General features: G+C 42.9%; 1 protein-coding gene across 1 annotated transcript in view; it reads left to right on the forward strand.

Annotated features, from left to right (window-relative positions):
- The window catches only part of QPCT (glutaminyl-peptide cyclotransferase), a 585853-nt gene that overhangs the window by 242278 nt on the left and 316444 nt on the right, over positions 1 to 27131 (forward strand). The window contains exon 3 of the mRNA XM_075339704.1: positions 23154 to 23435. Within this exon, the coding sequence (XP_075195819.1) occupies positions 23154 to 23435 (282 nt within the window). The remainder of the gene's footprint in view (positions 1 to 23153; positions 23436 to 27131) is intronic.

A 27131-nucleotide genomic window follows, 5' to 3' on the forward strand; every position in this document is an offset into this window, starting at 1 on the left:
ATTCTTTCATATATTTACTGCGTCCCAGGAGTCTTTAAACACACTTCCCCAGCATATCATGTTACTGTTTTACACCTAACGATTATGCTTGGTTCCAACACACATTTTCTTCTGTGTCCTATGTGTCTGCATAAGATCTCGTATTTTATCTAGAATTTCATCTGGAATTTTTATTGAATATCCACCAAATACCTATCTAAAGGATTTTTTTACCCTTATATATTTATATGTTATCATGTGCGATGTTTTTTTCTATACACCAGCTTTCTTGCTATAATCTGTATACTGCTTCTCTTTTTCCCACGGTCCTGAACTTTGGTTACCTCCGTTGGATTTCACTTGTCTCTGTGCGCATGCGCATTACTGTACTTTCCCACGGTTTGAACTCGGCTCACCCCACTCTCTCTGAAACTTGCTTAGTCTCTTCACGCATGCGCCCTTCATTCTCCACTATCCCTGTGATTCATTCATATTTTCACGGCTTTCCAGGAATCTCTAAACACATTTCCCCAATGTATCATGGTACTGTCCTACACCTCATGGTTACACTTAACTATAACACATATTTTTCCTTTGTGTCCTAATTGTTTGCATATGATCTCGTATGCCTCACCCATCATTTCCATCTAGTCTTCGTTTCATCTTCTTTCCTCACATGTTATGCCGTTTTCTCATGAACCCCCCCCTCTTTTTCTTTCACTTTCTCATGAATATCTTCATCATTCTTTTTTTTTCCCACCCAATTCTCACCTGCTGATATAGAGTATTGGTTATATATAAACCCCATTATGTTCAGTCCTTTGTCTGCAAGTTCGCATTCGGATCTACACATTTCTCTTTGCACAAAAAATATTTTTCTCTTGCTCTCCATAGTAATGACACAAAAAAACACTCTCTCTTTTATTTTTATTTTCATTTCCATTTATTTTTATTTTTTTATTTTTATCTGTTTGTGTGTACATGTAAATGAGAATCGCTCTCCCCTTTTTCTTTTTTCATGATCTTTGCAGCTCATTGCACGTGTCTATGAGTCACCACTCTGATACCATGTGGTTGTTTGACGTCAGAGCTGCTAACGTGGCAGTATAGAGTCTTCTATAAGTGATCAGGCTGTAAGCTGCATGTATGATTTTTTTTTTCCCTGAAGAAGGATACGGTCCTTGTCTCTGAAACGCGTTGGATTGACTAAAATAAAAAAGAGATTTTCATCTTACTGATACCAGTGATCCTTTAGCGCAGCATTAAACCCGTTTTTTCCTATTTGACCTTTTTCTCCACTGTTTTCTGAATGGGGCCGCTGCTGGGACCACGCGGACACTCACATGCTGAATAAGGAGTTGTGACTGTCACAACCCTACCAGGTGAGTGTACCTATCCTTACATCTTGTACGTTTTATACCGGGTAAGACCCTATTGCGCCTTCTTTTTCCCCATTTTAGCATTTCTCTAGGAGAGGTAGGAGCCTATGAGACCTTGTGGTTGATAGCCACTATGTGGCTAGAACACCATGGGGTCTCCTTGGACATGGCCCTCCGAGGGTGGGATGTTTCACTTGCGGAGATTGCGTGACATGCAGGTCCGGTAATATCATCAGGAGGAAGGAATTCCTTTCGGCAGATAAAAAACGATGCTTCTACATTAAGAAATACATCTCATGTAGCAGCACGTATGTAATCTATTATGCCAGATGTTCCTGTGATATGATTTACGTGGGCCTGACCTCATGTACGCGACATTTTAAAGGCCCCATCAATTACGGACCTGACATTGTTAAGAACCCTCCCCAGGCACTTTAAGTGCACCATAATTGTGACCTGACTGGGTTGAAGGTGATGGGGATTGATTCAATAAATGGTGGGATCCGAAGGGGGAACCTTAAAGCGGCCTTATCTAGGCTGGAATGCAGGTGGATATTCTCTCTGGGGACATTATCTCCTGCAGGCTTGAATGAACAACTGAGCTTTGCCCCATTTCTTAATACATAATATCAGAACATATCGAATTTGATGGGTTTTGGGTATCCCTTAGTGTGACATGCTGTGGGCAGATTTGATTTTAATGCCGGCTGTGTTTATGCTGCTTTTTAATTACATGCTGTTTGTATTTTAGTAACATATTTCCATCTGAGGATCTGTCGGACATATTTTCTCCCCCCCCCACATCGGTATAATGATTATTTTGGAATCGGGAATGGGGATGACATCAGATATCACCATAATGAAGCATGAAAATAGACAAGATGCTGCTTATATTTGTATTATAGCACGGAATTGATTTATCTCTTTTTTTGTCACTAATTCCTTTTTTGGGATTTGCTTATATGTATGAATTATTGTACTTATGGTGCATGCTAAATCTTATGTATTCATGATTGTTAATTTCATCATTGTCATGCATGGGATATATTGATTGTCAGAACTTTAGAATAATGGTTATGGATGTGGGAATTATTTATGTACATACACTTAATATATCCTGAACTTTGGGTTCCATGATCGCCCTGTTGTCTTTGACTAGTCGTGTGCGCTATGCAGGCGCGACTTCCGGGTGCATACACCCGGCGGCGTCAAAAGTGATGCCGCGCATGCGTGAATGACGTCACGGGGAAGTTTTCTCTGGTGTATGCGCGGAGGATCACTGACTGCCGCCGGTTTGTGCGCACGATAGGCGGTCCGATGACTGGAGATCAGGGTTACCCAGGTATATAAGGGTTGGAGCGACAGGAAATGGACAACGTGAGGTGGCCCTTGAAAAGGTACCCGAAATGTACGTCGGGCTTGGACCGCGGATCATCTCCCTGCTAGTCAGAGTTCTGGGTATGTACTAATGCTTATGTAGGTTTTGTCTCCCCATTCATTGTATATTATCGGCTGCTGATAGCGCCACTTATGTACTTTGCCTCCCTCTAACCGCGGCATGAACATTATGTAAGTTGATTCTGATTTCGGTCCCCACTCAGTGAGGTTATTACTCCTTATAATTGTCCTTTAGTCTTGTTACATGGTATACGATGTATACATTGGTGTACTCCTTTTTACATGGTGTGATTGTTTAATAAAATATATTTGGATTATTGATACGCCATTGTGTGTTTTTTCAAACACAAATTTGAAAGGATGAGCACAGTACTGCAGGGCACAAGGAGGGGCACAATACTACTGGGCACAATGCTACAAGGATGAGCACCTTACTACAGGGCACAATACCACAAGGATGGGCATAATACTACTGGGCACAATACTACTAGGCACAATACCACAATGATGGGCATAATACTACAGGGCACAATACTACTAGGATGAGCATAATATTACTGGGCACAATACTACTGAGCACAATACTACAAGGATGGGCACAATACCACAAGGATGGGCATAATACTACTGGGCACAATACTACATGGATGGGCACAATACTACAAGGATGGGCACAATACTGCAAGGATGGGCACAATATTGTACTGCAAGGATAAGCACAATACCGCAAGGATGGGCACAATACCGCAAGGATGTGCACAATACAAAAAGGATGGGCACAATACTACTGACCAGAATACCACAAGGATGGGGGACATTACTACAGGGCACACAGATGGGGACATTACTACAAAATGTTGGATAAGATTACTATATGATGCTGCTAATTTTAAAACAAGATTACAAAAAGGTGATAAAATTCAAAATAAAGCATGATTTTGTTTTCCCATTAAAAATGCTTTTTTATATAGACTTAACTAAACAAAAAAGTGCAGGTTTGTTATAATAAACAAGCAAAAAAGTGATCCAAAAGGTGTATATAAAAAAACATGAATTCCTTAAAAATGTCACTCTGTCCTGCAAAGAAAGCGGCCCGTGGGGGCAGGGCGATGTAGCAGGGAGAGCAGTCGCACGGTGAGGAAGCTCCTGAAATCCTGCTGCCATCCTACAAAGATCCGACGTCTCAGCGTCTCACCTGCTCCGGGACGCTTTCCCCCAGCCGTGCGGTAATCCCTAGGGCATCAGGGGAGCTAATCTGGGCGATCCGGCCTGTCGGGACCCGCAAGCAGAGATCTTCTTGCATGCTGCAGAGACGCCGCAGCCTCTGCGGCCGTCTTCTCCTCTCTACTCCCTGCTTCCTGTGCCTGAAGAGCTGATTAGAGGAGTCGGTGCATGGACGGACGCCAGCAGAAACTGGGGTAAGGCGGTGTGTGCCCTGAAAAACGGGCCCCGCACTTTCCCCTCACACTAGTAAAGACAGCCCGTCGGCCATCTTGCTGATCCTGCCTGCTGCACTTCCCCCCTTCTTCTATTTTCTCCGGCTCCTGTGCCATTCTGGGACATTCTGAGGCTGTGCAGTGGGAAGCCTAGATAACGTGACACCGGGTGGGGGCCCTGTGGTAGAGAGAAAGCCCGACCTCGCAATATTCTGAAGGGATAGTGATCATTCCCTGGCCTGCAGTCTGTGACACACAGTATAGTGAGGAGATAATAATCTGGAAGCTGCATTAACCCCTTGGGAGCGCTGGACAATCTACAAGGGGATAGAGATTACTCTGTAGACTGTGACATATAGTGAGGAGATAATAATCTGGTGGCTGCATTAATCCCTTGGGAGCGCTGAACAGTCTGCAATGGGATAGTGATCACTTCCTGGCCTGCAGTGTGTGACATATAGTGAGGAGATAATAATCTGGAAGCAGCATTAACCCCTTGGGAACGCTGGACAATCTGCAAGGGGATAGAGATCACTCTGTGGACTGTGCCATATAGTGAGGAGATAATAATCTGGTGTCTGCATTAACCCTTTGGGAGAGCAGGAAAACCTGCATAGGGACAGAGATCACTCCCTGGCCTGTAGACTGTGACATATACTGAGGAGATAATAATCTGGAGGCTGAATTAACCCCTTGGGAGCGCTGGAAACCTGCAAACCTGCTCTCCCTGCTGATTTCTGAAGAAAGGGTAGACTCACACTCTCCTGGTATACGGCACAGTACCACCAGATATACTCACACTCTCCTGGTATACGGCACAGTACCACCAGATATACCTGCCTATATTAGTCGCTGTATTGTGGCCGCAGAGCGACGCACGTCTCCTCCTTTCTTCTACTTCTCCTTAGGCTCTCCTGCTCATATACAATATGTGCCCAGCTAAAAATCCCTCTACGGTGGACAAGCTGAAGGAGTACGCCAGGGGGGACCCCTCAGAGCCATCCCGGACCTTGAGGGGAGGTACCTCTGCTAAGAGTAAAGTGAACCCCTCGACTGATGAGGAACCGGAGGGTGAAGATCTAACTTTCTAGCAGGTGTCTGAACGACTACTTCACGCTATATCTTCTTGCAAATCCTCCCTGTGGGGAAAATAGAGGGGGAGCACTCGGAGGTCGGGCTTCTTCGGCAAGTTTTGCAGGCCTTGAGAGGGCGAATTGTGAAGGTTGAAGGTAGAGACTCTCATCTGGAGGACACTGTGACCCCTATGTCCACCAAGCTCACTAAGGTGGTTGGATCGATGAATGCCTGGAGGCAAAAAGCAGATGATCTGGAAAATAGAATGTGGCGTAATAATGTACGCATTATTGGCCTTCCAGAGTGCTCAGAGGGTCAGCAACCGGAACGCTTTCTGGAGGATTGGCTCAAAACCACCTTGGGCGACACCTTCTCCTTGACGTTTGCAGTGGAAAGAGCCCACCGAGTTCCTACTCGACCTCTCCCTCCGGGGGCCCCCCCCAGATCCTTCCGGGCACGACTTCTTAACTGCAGAGACAGAGATACAGCACTGCGTCTCGCCAGACAGAAGAGCACAATAAAGATGGAGAATGTCACAATTTCCATTTTTCCTGATTTTTCGGTGAACCTTCAGAAGCAGAGGGCCCAATTTATGGAGGTCAAGAAATTGCTCAGAGATCGTAACATTCTATACTCAATGATATACACAGCTTGCCTCCGGATCATCAATGAAGGCAAAATGCTTTTCTTTTCCACACTTGGTGAGGCTTCCAAATGGCTCCAACTGCACTGAGAAAATAAAGTGAAGTGAATGCACTATTTTCATTGTCATCTCCGCCTGGATCGATTATGCTGTGCGTCAGGATGGTGAGACGGAAAGACTCTCATGTACCAGATGATAGTTAAAGCTTCAGGAACCTCTCCTTGCCATAAACGCCATACCAACAATACCTACCACTGATGTCAGTGACGGTATCCCCTTTATGGCTGGATAGGATGGGCTTTGGACGCTGCCTTTATTTTTCAGCGATTTTATGCGAAGAGAATTATCCGTACAATGTGTGTTTGTTATGTTACTGTTCAATTTTTGCTCTGCTGATGTCTTTGATGCTAACCCTTCTTTGTTATAGGTTACGAAATAGCAGGAAAAGTGCTGGGGAGATGACAGTACTGGGTTGGGCCCATATGTCTGAGTTCCGAGATGGGTTCTGATTTTAAGTGTCTAGTGTGGAATGTGCGATGTCTCAAGACCCCAGGAAAAAGGGCAAAAGTTTTTTCGCAGGTCAAGCGCTATGGCCCCTCTCTGGTGGCATTGGTGGAAACGCACTTGACCAGAGACACGACCAGGTTTTTGCAGAAACCTTGGATTCAGTGGTCAGTCCATGCCTATCACACCAGCTACTCCAGAGGCGTCTCCCTGCTTATCCATAAGTCATTGTGCTGGAATCTCCGGGTAGCTCGTAGAGACCCTGAAGGGAGATTTGTCTTTGTTCAGGCTGCCATTAATTCTCAGGAATATGTTATAATATGTCTCTATAACCCCCCTCCAGCTAATTTGGCTATAGTTAAAAGTGTGGTCAGCTTTGCGCTCAGCTATCCGGACGCCCATGTGCTTTGTATGGGAGACTTCAACTTAGTTATCGACAGTAGACTTGACAGACTCCGGCTAGATGATACTTCCCATAAGACCGAGTCGACCCCCACTACTTTTCTACCTACATGCAGGGCAATGGTTGGTTAGATCTCTTGAGACTCCGGCATCCGGGGGTACGGAAGTACACCTGTCATTCCTCCACTAGGTGCACACTTTCCCGTCTGGACTATTTCTTTGGGACTAGTGGACTGGCCCTATGGGTGGAGGGGGTACAGCATGCCAAAAAAGGCGTTTCAGAGCATAGTCCAGTGATCTTATCGCTTAAGTTTGATCACTCAACACACCGCCCTATATGAAAATTAAACACATTCTGGTTGAAACTGATTGGACCAAATGACAGAATCCCTGACCAACTAGACTGCTTCATTAGTTCACATGTGGAACCCTGACACACCAATCTCTTTTGGGATACCCTAAAAGCCTACTTACGAGGTTGTCTCATATCGACGATCTCTTATATTAAGTGGACTACTTCACAGGAAGATGACATGGTAGAGCGACAGGTCGGAGAGGCGGAGAAATCTTATATTGCTAACCCATCTAACGACAACAGACAGACATGGCTCAGTGCACATAGAAGGTATACACAGCACCTAGATACTAAGTCAAAACGTAAACTATTCTTCACAAGACAACTATATTTTGAACTGGGGAACCAGTCTAGCAAACTTCTAGCTTTTATGGTTAGCCAGCATAACTCCTCTAACACTGTGCTTCAAATCCGTAGGCCAGACGGTAGTGTGGCCACTTCCCCCACTGACATCCTTCAATGCTTTTGTAGCTTTTATGACTCGCTATATCAATCTAAAAGTGGGGCAACCATGACAGACTGCCTGACGTATTTAGAAGATGTGGACTTCCCGAGGCTTACTACCACTCAGCAAGCCTTTTTGGATGCTGAAATTACTCTAGATGAGCTGAAATCTGCAGTGGCAGATCTGGCTGTGGGCAAGGCTCCGGGGCCTGATGGCTTTCCGGTGGAGTTATATGGGAAATACCAAGAATTAATGCTGCCGCCTTTGCTGGAGGTGTTTGTTCAGACCACGCAGGAGACCTCCCTCCCAGACTCCTTTTACGATGTTAACATCATAGTGCTCCTGAAAGAAGGAAAGGACCCCTCAGAGTGTGGATCCTACCGTCCCATCTCACTTGTGAATGTGGATTATAAAATTTTTAACAAAATATTTGCCACCAGACTGAATTCTGTCATATTGGATCTGGTTAACCCTGACCAGAACGTGGCCAAGGCATTTGACTCTGTGGAGTGGAGTTTCCTGCGGGCCTGCCTTCAAAAGTTTGGATTTGGTCCTAAATTTTGTAATTGGATCCAGTTGTTGTATCATACTCCCCAAGCTAGGGTGGTGGTCAATGGTATTCTCTCAGACTTCTTCCGTTTGGGAAGAGGAACTCGGCAGGGATGCCCCTTGTCCCCGGCTCTTTTTGCTCTGGCCATCGAAGCCCTGGCGATCAAGATTCGATCAGACAGACTGATTCAGGGCATACGCATAGCAGATCGGGTAGATACCATCGGACTGTATGCAGATGACATGATCATATTCATGGAGGATGTGGAGCGGTCTTTGCCTCGGGTGGTTGACCTTATTGACAAATTCGGTAAATTTTCAGGACTTAGTATAAATTGGGACAAGTCTCATTTGATGCTCCTGTCCCTCAGCCCGATTTCTGGCTTGGAGGCGCTGTCTCCGCTGCCTCTGGTCTCTAGCTTTAAGTATCTGGGGATTATAATAAATCGAGATAGCCGACAGGACCTACAGTCTAACATTTACCCTCTATTGACAGTAGCCAAAACTAAGTTCTCGTTATGGAGTAAGCTGCCTCTATCAGTCCCGGGCCGTGTCAATTTGGTAAAAATGATCTTACTTCCTAAACTCAGTTATTTCCTCCAGCATATTGCGGTTCCAGTTCCTAAATCCTTCTTCCCTTCCCTGAATCCATTATTGTCTGGGTTCATCTGGGGCACCACACGACCTAAACTGAAGCTGACCACACTACACAGATCTAAGCGACAGGGGGGACTGGCTTTTCCGGATTTCTACTTATATTACCTGTCGGGCCAGCTGAGGGCGCTGTCCTCGTGGATGCCAGGATTCGACCTTCCGAACTCAGAGAGCCATCTTGCACATGCTGCTGGAACAAGGTGCTTACTTGGGTTTCTGGAACTGGATGCAACTGGCCCGTCTAGGATGCTGCCGCTTCTCAGGTTGGCGCGACGGGTTTGGAGACAGGTTAAAAGGGTGGTGAATTTTTCGGACATTATTGCCGAGATGCCCTTATGGCAGGACACATATTTTCCTATGCTACTAGAACACCCGTCCTCCATCTTTTGGAGCTCACATGGCGCACTCACTCTGAGTAATATCTATGAACAAAATGTTCTGTTGTCCTTCGAGCAAATTCACTCCCGATTCAAAGTGGCTAGATGTCACTTCTTTAGATATCTGCAACTTAGATCAGCAATTCAACATCATATGCAGAACAGGCCGGGAGCTACCCTTATATCCTCTTTTCCCTTAATTGGAATTCTGCAGTCCCAGGGCCCTAAAGGACTGATCTCATCTCTGTATACCCACTTACTGTCTGTAGGAAACGAGTCCCATCCACTGGCAGTTAGAGGGAGGTGGGAACGGTTAACCCCGAACATACAGGAGGGGGATTTGGAGGAGATTCTTGAATCCCCAACTAAGGTATCACCCTCGGTTAATAACAGAATGACCCAACTATATATCGTATATCAAGCGTATTTAACTCCTTCAAGGTTATACAAAATGCGACACCGGGCGACTCCTGACTGCCCGCGGTGCCATGGAGGGGATGCTGATTTCTTTCACATGATATGGGACTGCCTGGTGACTGCAACCTTTTGGAAGGAGGTTGTCTCGGTCTTGTCCTCCCTGGCTCTTTTTCCTATACCCCTTGAACCACCTCTTTGCCTGTTTGGGGTTATGGACGAAGGGACATGGTCACACTATCACAAAATATTTCTACGGGAATCCCTTTTTATGGCCCGGAAACTCATAGCCATGCGGTGGATGGGTGGCTCTCCTCCTACGGTGCGAGCGTGGATAGAATTGGTGAACAAAATGCTCCCGTATGAGCGGACAGTATACCAGAACAGAGGGTGTCCGGAGAAATTCAACCGGTTATGGTAAATGTGGAATTCCTCCCCTTTGACTTTGACTGATTGAAAATAATGTCTCCACATGTCTCTACCAGCACTGAATACAACAACACTGACTATAGAAGGGTACAAATTCAGAATGTGTGGGATAAAGTTATCAGCACAGCCAGTTAATAGTTGTTTCCTGGTTCTTTGTTTGTTTGTAGAATTTATTATACACTCAAATGCAATGTAATCAGCTTTTTCTTTGACCGTAAAGCTGGGTTCACACTAAGCGACAGCGACAATGACGTCGCTGTTACATCACCATTTTCTGTGACGTAACAGCGACCTTGTAAGTCGCTGTTATGATCGCTGCTTAGCTGTCAAACACAGCAGAAGCAGCGATCATAACGTCGCTGTGCTACATGTGCAGAGAGCAGGGAGCCGCGCTTAGCGCGGGCTCCTTGCTCTCCTAGGTACAGTACACATCGGGTTAATTATCCCGATGTGTACTGCAGCTACATGTCACAGTGCAGAGAGCAGGGAGCCGCGCACACTGCTTAGCGCTGGCTCCTTGCTCTCCTTGCTAGAGTACACATCGGGTTAATTACCCGATGTGTACTGCAGCCACATGTGCACAGAGCAGGAGCCGGCAGCACAGGAAGCGTGAGAGCTGCGGAGGCTGGTAACGAAGGTAAATATCGGGTAACCAGGGAAAGGCCTTCCCTTGGTTACCCGATGTTTACGCTGGTTACAGCTTACTGCAGCTGCCAGACGCCGGCTCCTGCTCCCTGCTCGCTTCATTTCGTCGCTCTCTCGCTGTCACACACAGCGATGTGTGTGTCACAGCGGGAGAGTGACGACCAAAAAATGAAGCTGGACATTCAGCAACGACCGGCGACCTCACAGCAGGGGCCAGGTCGTTGCTGGATGTCACACACAGAGACAGCGACGGGACGTCGCTGCAACGTCACAGAAAATGGTGACGTAGCAGCGACGTCGTTGTCGTTGTCGCTGTGTGTGACACCAGCTTAAGACTCTATAGCAGTTTTGAAATGAGTATCCGTTTAACAATATAGTGATATGTCTACTCAGTGAGCCTACTTGAGCGACTCACAGCAACTTTATATGTGCATATTTTGTGTCTTTTGCTTTGTATTTGATAAATGTTTTCTACTGTTTAATAAACGAATTTAAAAAAAAAAAAGAATCCCCTCTCAATATTTTTTTTCTATATGCGGCCCATACACCCAGCTGAGTTTGAGACCCCTGATCTAGTCTTTGTAGAACAGCAGTAGTATCTTGTATGTAAGATGGTACATTTGAAACCAAACGTTTGAGATAATAATCAACAACATCTGAGATGAATTCACATAAACCCCCATTTCCCAATATTATTGATCTTCCAGGGATGTCCAGGGCATTTTTGGAAATCTTTGGGATAAATAAGATACAAGGTGGGCATTCTTGATTGCAAGGTTTTAATATTTTCCAATGCTTTTTTAGGAATAAAACATACTTCAAATGCCCTTTCCAGTATAGTAATCAATTCCACATGATAAGCAGTAGCAGTAGTGGGAATGCTTAATAATTTCTTATAGCAATTTTTTCACCCCAAAAGTTTGTATGCCTGCTTTTCATATAGACAGGTGGGCCATATTACAAGATTGCCACCTTTGTCGGATGGCTTAAATACAACATTCCTCAGGGATTGTAAGTTTTTCAGTGCTTTCCTTTCCTCAATTGATACATTGAATTTTGAGTGATTCTATTTCCGAGGTGACTAATCTGGTGAATACCTCAACTGCGGGGCAAAAACCTCAAAATGGAAACTTTTTGGACCTATTGAACATCTGTATAGGAAAATTACCACAGTTGAAGTGCTCCCATCTTGTAGGGATTGAATAATATCCAAGGCTTTCTTCTCTTTCTTAGAAGAAAAATTTCGTGGTAAGTTGACTTGAAATGTAGCTTTTTCAAAATAATTTTTGTGGCAAATAGGTGAATGTCCTTCATCGCAGTAAACGTATCTAGATGGTGAGAATAGGAGAAGATTAAACCTTTTTTCCAATAACCTAATATCAGCATCGAGAGGGCATGACTATCCAGTCACTACCTTTAATTTGTCTCCTTTTTTGTTCCTACTGGCATTGGAAAAAATATCTGGATATCTCCTTTCATCATATTACAGTACATGTGATCACTCTAAAGCGGGTATTAACCTCTTCATCAACATCACTGGAAGAAGGAGTACCTTTAGAGAGAGAGACATTGGAGCTTGTTGAAGATTTTCTGGGCCCCAATTGCTTAGATGTGGCTTTTTTAGGATGTTGCCATTTATAAATTGTATTGGATTTAAAATCATTGAGATCATGTTGATATTTTATGGCCTTATTTTGGCTAATATCAGATTCCCATTTATCCATTTATTTGATTAAGTCCAAGAAATAATTTTGTAAATTTTCAGCTTGAATTTCTTGCTTCAACAATTTACGCAGATTCTCAATCTCCCCATCAATTTGCTGTATAGAAATATTGTTATTAGCAATAGTCCTCATCATTCAAGTCATAAGATGGAAAAACATCTCTTTTTTTCCCACCACATTCCCTTCATATACGGTACTTATTTATTAATCAATTATTTAGTCAATTTTTCTTACAGCATCACTTGTATCTCACTCTTCATTTATCTTTTCAATTCATTGATCATTTTTATTTCAGACACTTATCTACAAATCTTTCTTTTTCACACTTTTTCTTAGGCATCATTCATGTATTCCACCCCTAGTATTCTAATTTTTCTTGCTTTTAATGAATTTTGTTCACACTAGTTCACTTTTTCCTATAAGTATTTTTTCATACACTCCCTTTTTTTCCCCATTATTACCTTATTTTTTATTCTCTCGTTTTGAATTCACCAACTGCACAAATGCATTTGTTCTTGTATATTTATTCTCACTTTCTTATATTTTTTATTTCATTCATTTATTTTTATATTTTCATATATTCTTTGTTTATATGTATATTAAATATGTATATTTGATCAATTTCACACTGCATTATTTGAGTATGTTAATTCAGCTCATATATTTATGGTTATGTATATTTATTTATATTAATATATTATTTTATTAAATTCGCATTGCAATGATAATATTAATGGATCTCTCTTATCTATTCATAGTCTTATTTAAAATCTTTATTTAAAACATATTTATAGATTTTCATATGTGTAGATATATCAGGAATATTTTTTATCTAAAAACTTCTACTGCGTCTGATAACTATGTCTATGGATAATATGCAAATGCCCAAATGTTGTTTTCCATAATGTGTTTAAAGACACTCATGCATTAATACCCCCCTAGTAAGCAGCCTTTGTAATAACTCGGGGCAGCGCTTCATCTCTCCATCGATGGGTGTGTGCGTGCGCTGCTGAAGTCCCTCAGACATCCTAAAGTGCATCATTGGAACTAACTTGTGTTCCACCTGTTCATTCCTGAAGTCATTTTCTTTAATCCGAGGTGACTGCACAGACGCACTATGCGCCACATCAGCCCAGGTGCGGACAGTTAATTGCATCAATCACCAGGGATTTTTAAAGCCCTAATTTCCCCCTCCCACAAACACTTTGTTGATGAAGTCACCGCGAAACGCCCGTCAGGCTAAAGGCTGCTTTACACCAGACAATCTATCGTGCGATAGATCGTCGGGGTCACGGTTTTTGTGACGCACATCCGGCATCGCTGGCGATGCCGGCCTGTGTGACACCTCCTAGCGACGCAGTATCGCTCACAAATCGTGAGTCGGATACTGCTCGCTAGGTTCCATAATATCGTTTACTTTAGTTGACCATCGTTTCCGTGGTAGCACACGGCGCTCCGTGTGACACCACGGGAACGATGAGCAGCTCACCTGCCTCCCGCGGCCGCCGCCGGCTCTATGTGGAAGGAAGGAGGTGGGCGGGATGTTTACGTCCCGCTCATCTCCGCCCCTCCGCTTCTATTGGCCGGCGGCCGTGTGACGTCGGTGTGACGCCGAACGTCCCTCCCACTCCAGGAAGTGGACGTTCGCCGCCCACAGCGAGGTCGCACGAGAGGTAAGTATGTGTGACGGGGGTTACTAACTTTGTGCGACACGGGCAGCGATTTGCCCGTGACGCAAAAAGGACGGGGGCGGGTACGATCGATTGTGAAATCGCACAATCGGTCGTACCGTGTAAAGCAGCCTTTAGGGGTTCCAGTTCCAAGGGACTTTTGCAGCACGACTTAACATACTTCAGGTAATAAGATTCTGGCAGTATGTTCTTGTAACAAATTTGTTTAGACATTCAGTCTGTCATGCCATTCTAGTCCTTGCTGTAATATTCCCTAGCACTTCATTTTCACACTAATTTCTGAGACTTCTTCATGCACACAGGGTTGTTTTGCCTATCATTATATCAAGTACATTTAATGTTGCCCTTATATGTTGAATTATAAGTAGATCTAAATAGTAAGCTAATCCTCCCTGCATAAAGTATACATCCAGCAGTTGAATTGCACATATCGTATTATTCGGACTATAAGACGCACCCTGGTATTAAAGGAGGAAAATAGGAAAATAAAATTTTAAGCAAAAAATGTGGTCATGACTCAGTTATGGGGTGAGGATCTGCTGCTGACACTATTATAGGGGTAATATCCCCAAATTCTCTACCCCATCCTGGTAATGATCCTCCTGCATTGTATATAATCCCCATCCTTGTATATATACAGTGCCTTATATTCGTCCCCCTTGAACTTTTCAACCTTTTCCCACATTTCAGGCTTCAAACATAAAAATAAAAATTTAAAATTTTATGGTGAAGAATCAACAAGTGGGACACAATTGTGAAGGTGAACGATATTTATTGCTTATTTTAAATTTTTGCAAAAAATAAAAAACTGAAAATTGGGGCGTGCAATATTATTCATCCCCTTTAAGTTAATACTTTGTAGTGCCACCTTTTGCTGTGATTACAGATGCAAGTCGCTTGGGGTATGTCTCTATCAGTTTTGGAGACTGAAATTCTTGCCCATTATTCCTTTGCAAATAGCTCGAGCTGAGTGAGGTTAGATGGAGAGTGTTTGTGAACAGCAGTTTTCAGCTCTTTCCACAGATTCTCGATTGGATTCAGGTTTGGACTTTGACTTGGCCATTCTAACACCTGGATACGTTTATTTGTGAACCATTCCATTGTAGATTTAGCTTTATGTTTGGGATCATTGTCTTGTTGAAAGACAAATCTCCGTCCCAGTCTCAGGTCTTTTGCAGACTCCAACAGGTTTTCTTCAAAAATGGTCCTGTATTTGGCTGCATCCATATTCCCATCAATTTTAACCATCTTCCCTGTCCCTGCTGAAGCAAAGCAGGCCCAAACCATCAGGGTGATGAGTTGTGTTGCATTTACGCCACATGTTTGGTGTGTCTCCCAGGTGGATTGTGGCAAACTTTAAACAAGACTTTTTATGGATATCTTTGAGAAACGGCTTTCTTCTTGCCACTCTTCCATAAAGGCCAGATTTGTGCAGTGTACGACTGACTGTTATCCTATGGACAGACTCTCCCACCTCAGCTGTAGATCTCTGCAGTTCATTCAGAGTGATCATGGGCCTCTTGGCTGCATCTCTGATCAGTCTTCTCCTTGTTTGAGATGAAAGTTTGGATGGACGGTCGGGTCTTGGTAGATTTGCAGTGGTATGATACTCCTTCCATTTCAATATGATCGCTTACACAGTGCTTTTTGGGATGTTTACTGTTTTGGAAATATTTTTGCAACCAAATCCGGCTTTAAACTTCTCCACAATAGTATCACGGACCTGCCTGTTGTGTTCCTTGGTCTTCATGATGCTCTCTGTGCTTTACACAGAACACTGAGACTATCACAGAGCAGGTGCATTTATACAGAGACTATATTACACACAGGTGGATTATATTTATCATCATCAGTCATTTAGGACAACATTGGATCATTCAGAGATCCTCAGTAAACTTCTGTAGTGAGTTTGCTGCACTGAAAGTAAAGGGGCCAAATAATATTGCACTCCCCACTTTTCAGTTTTTTATAAAAATTTAAAATAAGCAATAAATATTGTTCACCTTCACAATTGTGTCCCACTTGTTGTTGATTCTTCACCATAACATTTATTTTAATTTTTATCTTTATGTTTGAAGCCTGAAATGTGGGAAAAGGTTGAAAAATTCAAGGGGGCCAAATACTTTCGCAAGGCACTGTATGTCCCTCATCCTTGTATACCCCCATCCTACTATATACCGCCATCATGGTATAGCCCCCATCCTGCTACATAGCGCCATCCTGCTATATGCCCTCATCCTGCTATATACTCAATCCTGCTATATAATGCCATCCTGGTATATACCCCCATCCTGCTATATACTGCCATCCTGGTATATGCCCTCATCCTGCTATATACTGCCATCCTGGTATATACCCCCATCCTGCTACATAGCGCCATCCTGGTATATGCCCTCATCCTGCTATATACCCCCATTCTGGTATATACCCCCATCCTGGTATGTACTGCCATCCTGGTATATGCCCTCATCCTGCTATATAGCCCATCCTGGTATATGGCCTGCATCCTGTGGCACACAAAAAAAAAAGTAAACATTTATACTCACCTTTCCTCACTCCAGCAGCATCGCTCGTCCTCCTGTCTGTGCCAGCAGCAGTGCCGCTGAACTGTGTGGAGCCATCACCGTTCCCTGCAGCATCGCAATGTCCTACTGTCTGCCGGCCGCTGATGTGTGAGGAGACTAGCAGTGCGCACAGCGATGACATCATCGCTGTGCACACCGCTAGTCTCCACACACAGCAGCGGCCAGCAGACAGGAGGACATCACGATGCTGCATTCAACGGTGACGGGTGAGTATACTTATTCACTGCCCCCCGCACTGATGATGACGGGCGGGGAGCAGTGAATACATCCGCACATGATCACTCCAGGCTGTAGTTGCCAGGGGTGATCATATGGGCCGGCTGTTAATTATACGCATAGCCCCCGCCCATCATCCCGCCAACCTGGCTTCAGCACTGAGAGATGATGGGTGGGAGGATGGGCGTGTATATGAAATGAGCGGGCCCACGTGGTCACGGTAGGCGCTGCTACAGCCTGCTAATGCCGTCAATGACCCGCTCCACCGCAGAACCCTCATTCCCTGCAGCCATGCCCTACATTCTGACTATAAGATGCACCCCCCACTTTCCCCCAACATTTGGGGGGAAAAGTGCGTCTTATAGTCCGAAAAATACGGTATTTATAGATGGGTTTGTGTATTTTTATATATTTATGATCAATTTTTGTAATTTTTAGCACAAACAATGTTTATTTTTATATATTTATTGGTTGCTTGTATGTAGACTTTTTTGTACATATTTATGGCTCATTCTTATACAGTATATAGATATACAATGGGTACGGAAAGTATTCAGAACCCTTTAAATTTTTCACTTTTTGTTTCATTGCAGCCATTTGGTAAATTCAAAAAAGTTCATTTTTTTTCTCATTAATGTACACTCTGCATCCCATCTTGACAGAAAAATAAACAGAAATGTAGAAATTTTTGAAAATTTATTAAACAAGAAAAACTGAAATATTACATGGTCATAAGTATCCAGACTGTTTGTTCAGACACTCATATTTAAGTCACATGCTGTCCATTTCCTTGTGATTCTCCCAAAGATGGTTCTACTCCTTCATTGGAGTCCAGCTGTCTTTAATTAAACTGATAGGATTTGATTTGGAAAGGCACACACCTGTTTATATAAGACCTCACAGCTCATAGGGCTTGTCAGACCAAATGAGAATCATGAGGTCATGGGAATTACCCAAGGAGCTCAGAGACAGAATTGTGGTAACGCACAGATCTGGCCAAAGTTACAAAAGAATTTCTGCAGTATTCAAGGTTCCTAAGAGCATACTAGCCTCCATAATCCTTAAATGGAAGAAATTTGGGACCACCAGAACTCTTCCTAGACTTGGCCATCCAGCCAAACTGAGCAATCGTGGGAGAAGAGCCTTAATGAGAGAGGTAAAGAAGAAACCCAAGATCACTGTGGCTGAGCTCTACAAATGCAGTAGGGAGATTGGAGTAAAGCCCGCTTTACACATTGCAATATATCTTACAATCCGTCGTTGGGGTCAAGTTGTAAGTGACGCACATCCTGCATCGTTCGTGACGTATTTGCGTGTGACACCTACGTGCGATCAAGACTGAACGCAAAAACGTTGATCGCAAACACATCGTATCTTTGTCTAGAATTGAACGTTTTGTTGTAGGATACTAGTCAATTGTAACGTGTGACATCAATCAAAAGATTTTGCAAATACAACTTTTCACAGACACAGACATAAAGAACACACACACATCACACTCACACACAGACATATCGAATACACATACAAAACAAACGAACATATAGAAAAAAAAACACATGTGCTCCGCCGTATTTTTACCTTCCAGCTGAGGTAAGCACACAGCGGCGGGCCGGTATTCTCAGGCTGGGGAGGGCGAGGGACAGGGTTAATGCTCCCCCCCTCCTGCAGCCGAGAATATCAGCCGCAGCTGCCCCGGGACTGTCGCATGCATTACGCGACAGTACCGGAGTGTCCCCAGCTCTTCCAGATGCCATGATGCAGGGGCTATCCAGGTAATATAAGGAGTTAATGGCGGCATATCGCCGCCACTAAGTCCAGGCTTGATCATGGCAGCGTCTGTGTGACAGCTGACATGATCAACCCGTAAGTAAAGTGAATAAACACACACACCGAAAAATCCTTTATTTGAAATAATAAACAATAAGCAAGACCCTCATTCACCAATTTATTATGCCCCAAATAACCATCCATGTCCGACGTAATCCAGGGAGGTCCCTCGTCACTTCCAGCTCTGCTACATGACGGTGACAGGAGCTGCAGAAGACACCGCCGCTCCTGTCACCTCCACGCAGCAACTGAGGTGAGTAGCGTGATCAGCTGAGCTGTCTCTGAGGTTACTCGCGGCCACCGCTGGATCCTCCAACTGTGACAGCGAGTCACCCAAGTGACAGCAATGAAGTCACAGGTGAGTTGCGGTCACGGGGGGAGGGTCCAGCTGGCCACGGGTAACCGGAGTGACGGCAGCGCTAATTGCGCTGCTCAATTCAGTCACTCGGGATTAGCGGTCACCGGTGAGTCCTTCACGGATGACCAATAATCAGGACGCGAAACCCAGACAGAGCCGCGGTATGAGGATGAAGTCGGGTGAAGTTCACCCGAGTTCATTCTGAACGTGCGGCTCTGTCTGTGGTTGCTGTCATCTGCCATTCAGCTCTGCTACATGGCTGTCTGTGGCTGCTGTCAGCGGCCATGTAGCAGAGCTGAATGGCAGATGAAATAGTAAAAACTGATCCCCTACGCATTACACACGCTTGGCAAGTCATTAAAAATAAAAATAAAAATGAGTGCTCAATACATATGTCAAAGAACACATGATCTAAAAGATCGCACACAAGATTGATCAATTTAACATAGACTTCTAACGCACGTGTGACAGCAAATAAATGACCTACGTGCGATCTCATTAGATCCCATATGCGACCTGGGCGTGTGACATTGCAAATGTGATTATACAACTAATTGCAACGTGTAAAGCAGGCTTAAGTTCCACAAAGTCAACTATCACTGCAGCCCTCCACTAGTTGGGCCTTTATGGCACAGTGGCCCGACGGAAGCCTTTCCTCAGTGCAAGAAATATGAAAGCCCGCATAGAGTTTGCAAAAAACACTTGAAGGGCTCCCACACTATGAGAAATAAGATTCTCTGGTCTGATGAGACAAAGATAGAACTTTTTGGTGATAATTCTAAGCTGTATGTGTGGAGAAAACCAGGCACTGCTCATCACCTGCCCAATACAATCCCAACAGTGAAATATGGTGGTGACAGCATCATGCAATAGGGTTTTTTTTTAAGCTGCAGAGACAGGACAACTGATTGCAATTGAAGGAAAGATGAATGCGGTCAAGTACAGAGATATCCTGGAAGAAAACCTCTTCCAGAGTGCTCTGGACCTCAGACTTGGCCGAAGGTTCACCTTTCAACCAGACAATGACCCTAATCACACAGCTAAAATAACAAAGGAGTGGCTTCAGAACAACTCTGTGACCATTTTTTACTGGCCCAGCCAAGTGCCCTGACCTAAACCACACTGAGTATCTCTGGAGAGACCTGAAAATGGCTGTCCACCAATGTTTACCATCCAACTTGACGGACCTGGAGAGGAAGAATGGCAGAGGATCCCCAAATCCAGGTGTGAAAAACTTGTTGCATCCTTCCCAAGAAGACTCATGGCTGTACTAGCTCAAAAGGGTGTGTCTACTCAATACTGAGCAAAGGGTCTGAATAATTATGATCATGTGATATTTCAGTGTTTCTTGTTTAATAAATTTGCAAAAATCTCTACATTTCTGGGGGGGTTTCTGTCAAGATGGGGTGCACAGAAAAAAATGAATTCTTGTGAATTTACCAAATGGCTACAATGAAACAATGAGTGAAAGATTTAAAGGGGTCTGAATACTTTCCATATCCACTGTTTTTGTATAGTTTTGATCAATCTTATTTATGATCTGTAGACATATTCCTTTACTGGTTGTATAGATTGTACATATACTATATACCTTGTACATACCTGATTGACAGACATATTCATGGGCATATTTAATCCATTTAATATTTTTTTCTGATTTATATTTCTTGCCTGGTATACCATATGAAGTGTATTTATTGATTAAAATCTGGAAAATGGCCCCATACTTTTTTTTCTTCTGGTTTACTAGTTGAGTATATTTCCCTGTTTTGGTATATATTTTAAATTAAAAAATTGGATTTTTCCTTATCATTAATAAAAAATTGAATTTATTTTATTATAATTGATGTTGGCCTCATTTCTGGCGTCCTGAAATATGGACCTTCAGTTTGTTCATACAGTGCCTTGCGAAAGTATTTGGCTCCCTTGAATTTTTCAACCTTTTCCCACATTTCAGGCTTCAAACATAAAGATAAAAATTTTAAAGTTATGGTGAAGAATCAACAACAAGTGGGGCACAATTGTAAAGTTGAAAGAAATGTATTGCTTATCTTAAACTTTAAAAAAAATTAAAAAATAACTGAAAGTGGGGCGTGCAATATTATTCGTCTCCTTTACTTTCAGTGCAGCACACTCACTCCAGAAGTTCATTGAGGATAGCTCAATGATCCAATGTTGTCCTAAATGACTGATGATGATAAATATAAGTCACCTGTGTGTAATCTAGTCTCCGTATTAATGCACCTGCTCTGTGATAGTCTCAGTGTTCTGTTTAAAGCACAGATAGCATCATGAAGACCAAGGAACACAACAGGCAGGTCCGTGATACTGTTGTGGAGAGGTTTAAAGCCGGATTTGGTTACAAAAAGATTTCCAAAACTTTAAACATCCCAAGGAGCACTGTGCAAGCGATCATATTGAAATGGAAGGAGTATCATACCACTGCAAATCTACCAAGAACCAGCCGTCCATCCAAACTTCCATCTCAAACAAGGAGAAGACTGATCAGAGATGCAGCCAAGAGGTTCATGATCACTCTGGATGAACTGCAGAGATCTACAGCTGAGGTGGGAGAGTCTGTCCATAGGACAACAATCAGTCGTACACTGCACAAATCTGGCCTTTATGGAACAGTGGCAAAGAGAAAGCCATTTCTCAAAGATATCCATAAAAAGTGTTGTTTAAAGTTTGCCACAAGCCATCTGGGAGACACACCAAACATGTGACAGAAGGTGCTCTGGTCAGATGAAACCAAAATCGAAGTATTTGGGCACAATGCCAAACGATATGTTTGGCGTAAAAGCAACACAGTTCATCACCCTGAACACACCATCCCCACTGTCAAACATGGTGGTGGCAGCATAATGGTCTGGGCCTGCTTTTCTTCTGCAGGGACAGAAAAGATGGTTAAAATTGATGGGAAGATAGGTGAAGCCAAATACAAGGCCATTCTTGAAGAAAACCTGTTGAAGTCTGCAAAAGACCTGAGACTGGGATGGAGATTTGTCTTCCAACAAGACAATGATCCCAAACATAAAGAAAAATCTACAAGGGAATGTTCACAAATAAACATATCCAGGTGTTAGAATGGCCAAGTCAAAGTCCAGACCTGAATCCAATTGAGAATCTGTGGAAAGAGCTGAAAACTGCTGTTTACAAACGCTCTCCATCCAACCTCACTCAGCTCGAGCTATTTGCAAAGGAAGAATGGGCAAGAATTTCAGTCTCTCGATGTGCAAAACTGATAGAGACATACCCCAAGCGACTTGCCGCTGTAATCACAGCAAAAGATGGCACTACAAAGTATTAACTTAAAGGGGACGAATAATATTGCACGCCCCAATTTTCAGTTATTTGTTTGTTTTTTTTAAATGTTTAAAATAAGCAATAAATTTTGTTCAACTTCACAATTGTGTCCCACTTGTTGTTGATTCTTCACCATAACATTATAATTTTTATCTTTATGTTTGAAGCCTGAAATGTGGGAAAAGGTTGAAAAATTCAAGGGAGCCGAATACTTTCGCAAGGCACAGTATTCTAAAGTTTTTGCCACATAAAATGACACCGCTCAGATTTAAAAAAAATGGGCTGTTAGGAAGGTAAATATTGTTTAGGTATAAAAGAGTTAAAGAGGATCTGTCAAAAGGGGAAAATGTTTTCACTTTTATTTTTGCTGCTCCCCTAAATATTCGATTTTTTTTTTTCTTTAAAACTTGTCATATGTTTCCAGAGAAATAAAATTTTATTAGTTGGTGGGTCTCACAGGATAATTATGCAGAGCAGCCTAAAAGCAGACCAACAGAGAATCCTGTAAGGAATGCCCCTTTGGTAAAGACCAAAAAATACCACTAAATAAATAGGCCAATATCTCTGGAACTGTATTGCTGATTTAAAAAAAGAGTTAATAACTCTCTGGAGCAGCCTGAATAAAATAAGATAAAAAAACAAACGGAGCATTTCTGATCTGTTGACAGGTCATCCTTAACAGATAAACCATCTTTTTTGAGAATCAAGCCACTTTCTGATTTCAATTCTGTAACAATTTGTTTTGCTTTTTTGTCCATAGCACATTAAACAACGATTGCAGAGACTTCAAGCTGGGTGGTTTATAGAAGAAGATACATTTCGAAGTCAAACTCCTTATGGATATGTGACATTCTCAAATGTTATTGCCACTCTAAATCCATCTGCTCATCGTCACTTGGTTCTTGCCTGCCATTATGATTCAAAATACTTCCGTCCTCAGTGGGATGGTAAAATATTCATTGGGGCTACAGATTCAGCTGTACCATGTGCAATGCTATTAGAGCTTGCCCGAGCTCAAGATTATCGTCTTCAGCAGTTAAAGGTATGTAATGTATATATGTTTTAGGATCATTTTGCACAAGTATGTTTATAAGTGGCTGTAAAGTAAATTATATTGCTTAGTGGGTCAAAAATATTGCATCAATAATGCAGATTTGTAACACTGTTGGGCTGTCTGAAAAACTGAAATTGTAGATGATACAGTTGAAACACGTGTAATATTGTTGAAATTGATAATACTGATACATGTGTACTTTGAACACCCTTTATAGACTAAATAGACATTTTGTAGCCACAAAACAAATAAAAGTACAGCATGTTTTTGTTTTAATGTTCCGGGAGTTCAAAGGTGGGTAGCAGTTTATGCTTGCTGATAAGGAGACAACAGAGCACACACTACAAGGTTGTCTGGCAGTTATTAAGCTGTTTGACAAAAAATACATCACAAGGCTTTATTACTAAAGCTGGGTGGACACACAGAAAACCGGGACCAGCGAGTTTGTTAAATTTAAAAAAAATCCAGATCCGGTCCAGAATCCGGTATCCTCATAAGTCTATCTGAATCAGAATCCGGAGATTAATAATGTTGGTAGAAGAGATAAGGGGGTAGGAGCGCGCGATGTACTCACCAAAGATCTTTTATGGTGGCAAGCTGCTTCCAGGTCACGCATTCACTTCCGGAGCCGACAATTAACCCTCATTGAATATTCACTGCTTTCCCCGCCCACTGGGGTGTGTAATTGGTTCCATACAAGGTTATCCTGTTTTTCCAGGATAACCTTGTATGCAGCTTGATTCATATCTCTTTTGCAAAGTTTAATCTGCCCAATTCCTGCCCAATGTCTAGAATTATAAGGCAAATTGTATTTTTGAGGATTTTTTTTATTATTGATCAACAACTATGTTCTCAATCAACCCAAAAGACTCATAAATATCAAAGCTTAATATTTTTTGAAGTTGGGTTTTTTTTTTTTAGATTTGGCTATCTTAGGAGGATATCTGTTTGTGCAGGTAATTATTACTGTGCAGAATTATTAGGCAACTTAATAAAAACCAAATATATCCCATCTCATTTGTTTATTTTCACCTGGTAAACCAATATACACAAAATTTAGAAATAAACATTTCTGACATGCAAAAACAAACCCCAAAAAATTAGTGACCAATATAGCCACCTTTCTTTATGATGACATTCAATAGCCTACCATCAATAGATTCTGTCAGTTGCTTGATCTGTTTACGATCAACATTGCGTTCAGCAGCCACCACAGCCTCCCAGATACTGTTCCTGAGAGGTGTACTGTTTTTCCTCACTGTAGATCTTACATTTTATTAGGGACCACAGGTTCTCTATGGGGTTTAGATCAGGTGAACAAGGGGGCCATGTCATTAATTTTTCATCTTTTAGACCATTACTGGCCAGCTACGCTGTGGAGCAGTTGGATGCATGTGATGGAGCATTGTCTTGCATGAAAATCATGTTTTTCTTGAACGATACCGACTTCTTCCTGTACCACTGCTTGAACAAGTTGTCTTCCAGAAACTGGCAGTAGGTCTGGGAGTTGAGATTCACTCCATCCTCCACCTGAAAAGGTCCTACAAGTTCATCTTTGATGATACCAGCCCATACCAGTACCCCACCTCCACCTTGCTGGCGTCTGAGTCGGAGTGGAGCTCTCTGCCCTTTAGTGATCCAGCCTCTGGCCCATCCATCTGGCCCATCAAGAGTCACTCTCATTTCATCAGTCCATAAAACCTTTGAAACATCAGTCTTAAGATATTTCTTAGCCCAGTCTTGACGTTTTATCTTTTGTTTCTTGTTCTAAGGTGGTCATTTTTCAGCCTTTCTTACCTTGGCCATGTCCTTGAGTATGGCACACCTTGTGCTTTTGATACTCCAGTAACATTGCAACATGGCCAAACTGGTGGCAAATGGCATCTTGGCAGCTTCACGCTTGATTTTCCTCAAATCATTGGCAGTTATTTTGCGCCTTTATTGCCCAACACGCTTCTTGCCACCCTGTTGGCTATTTGCCATGAAACGCTTGATTGTTCGGTGATCATACTTCAAAAGCTTGGCAATTTCAATACTGCTGCATCCTTCTGCAAGACATCTCACAATTTTGGACTTTTCAGAGCCCGTCAAATCTCTCTTCTGACCCATTTTCCCAAAGAAAAGGAAGTTTCATAATAATTAATCACATCTTATATAGGGTGTTGATGTCATTACACCACACCCCTCCTCATTACAGAGATGCACATCCCTGATTTACTTAATTGGTAGTTGGCTCTCAAGCCTATACAGCTTGGAGTACGACGACATGTATAAAAAGTATCATGTGATCAAAATTCTCATTTGCCTAATAATTCTGCACACAATGTATTGTTTTGTTATTTTGACCATTTCTCATTTTCAGAAAATAAATACAAAAATTATTGCTTGGAAATTCGGAGACATGTTGTCAATAGTTTATAGAATAAAAGAACAATTTACATTTCACTCAATATACCTATAAAGAGAAATATAAGATAAACTGACAATTTTGTAGTGGTGTCTTAATTTTTGCCAGAGCTGTATCAGGGAGGTACAGACGCCCGAAATCAGTGGTGCCAGTTCCTGCAGTTATACCTATATACACTCATTATATAGAACATAGGAAAGTACAGATACCCGAGATCAGCGGCACCAGCTCCTGCAGTTACACAGAGTACATAGACAACCAGGGAGGTACAGACACCCGAGCTCATCAGCGCCAGCTCCTGCAGTTATACGCCTAATATTTAGCACATACTAGGGCGGTACAGACCCCCGAGATCAGCGGCCCTAGTCCTGCAGTTATACACTCAGTATATAGAATATATCAGGGAGGTACAGACACCCGATATCAGCGGTGCCACTTCCTGCAGTTATATACTCTGTATGTAGAACATATCAGGGAGGTACAGACACCCGAGATCAGCGGCGCCAGTTCCTGCAGTTATAAACTCAGTATATAGAGTATATCAGGGAGGTACAGACACCCAAGATCAGTGATGCCAGCTCCTGCAGTTATACACTCATTATATAGAATATATCAGGGAGGTACAGACACCCGAGATCAGCGGTGCCAGCTTCTGCACTGAGGTTATAGACTCAGTATATAGAAAATATCAGGGAGATACAGACACCCGAGATCAGCAGTGCCACTTCCTGCAGTTATACACTCTGTATGTAGAACATATCAGGGAGGTACAGACACCCGAGATCAGCGGCACCAGCTCCTGCAGTTACACGGAGTACATAGACAACCAGGGAGGTACAGACACCCGAGCTCATCAGCGCCAGCTCCTGCAGTTTTACGCCTAATATATAGCACATACTAGGGCGGTACAGACCCCCGAGATCAGCGGCCCTAGTCCTGCAGTTATACACTCAGTATATAGAATATATCAGGGAGGTACAGACACCCGATATCAGCGGTGCCACTTCCTGCAGTTATACACTCTGTATGTAGAACATATCAGGGAGGTACAGACACCCGAGATCAGCGGCGCCAGTTCCTGCAGTTATACACTCAGTATATAGAGTATATCAGGGAGGTACAGACACCCAAGATCAGTGATGCCAGCTCCTGCAGTTATACACTCATTATATAGAATATATCAGGGAGGTACAGACACCCGAGATCAGCGGTGCCAGCTTCTGCACTGAGGTTATAGACTCAGTATATAGAAAATATCAGGGAGATACAGACACCTG

This window comes from Anomaloglossus baeobatrachus, chromosome 3 (genome assembly GCF_048569485.1).
Source record: "Anomaloglossus baeobatrachus isolate aAnoBae1 chromosome 3, aAnoBae1.hap1, whole genome shotgun sequence".
Lineage (NCBI taxonomy): Eukaryota > Metazoa > Chordata > Amphibia > Anura > Aromobatidae > Anomaloglossus > Anomaloglossus baeobatrachus.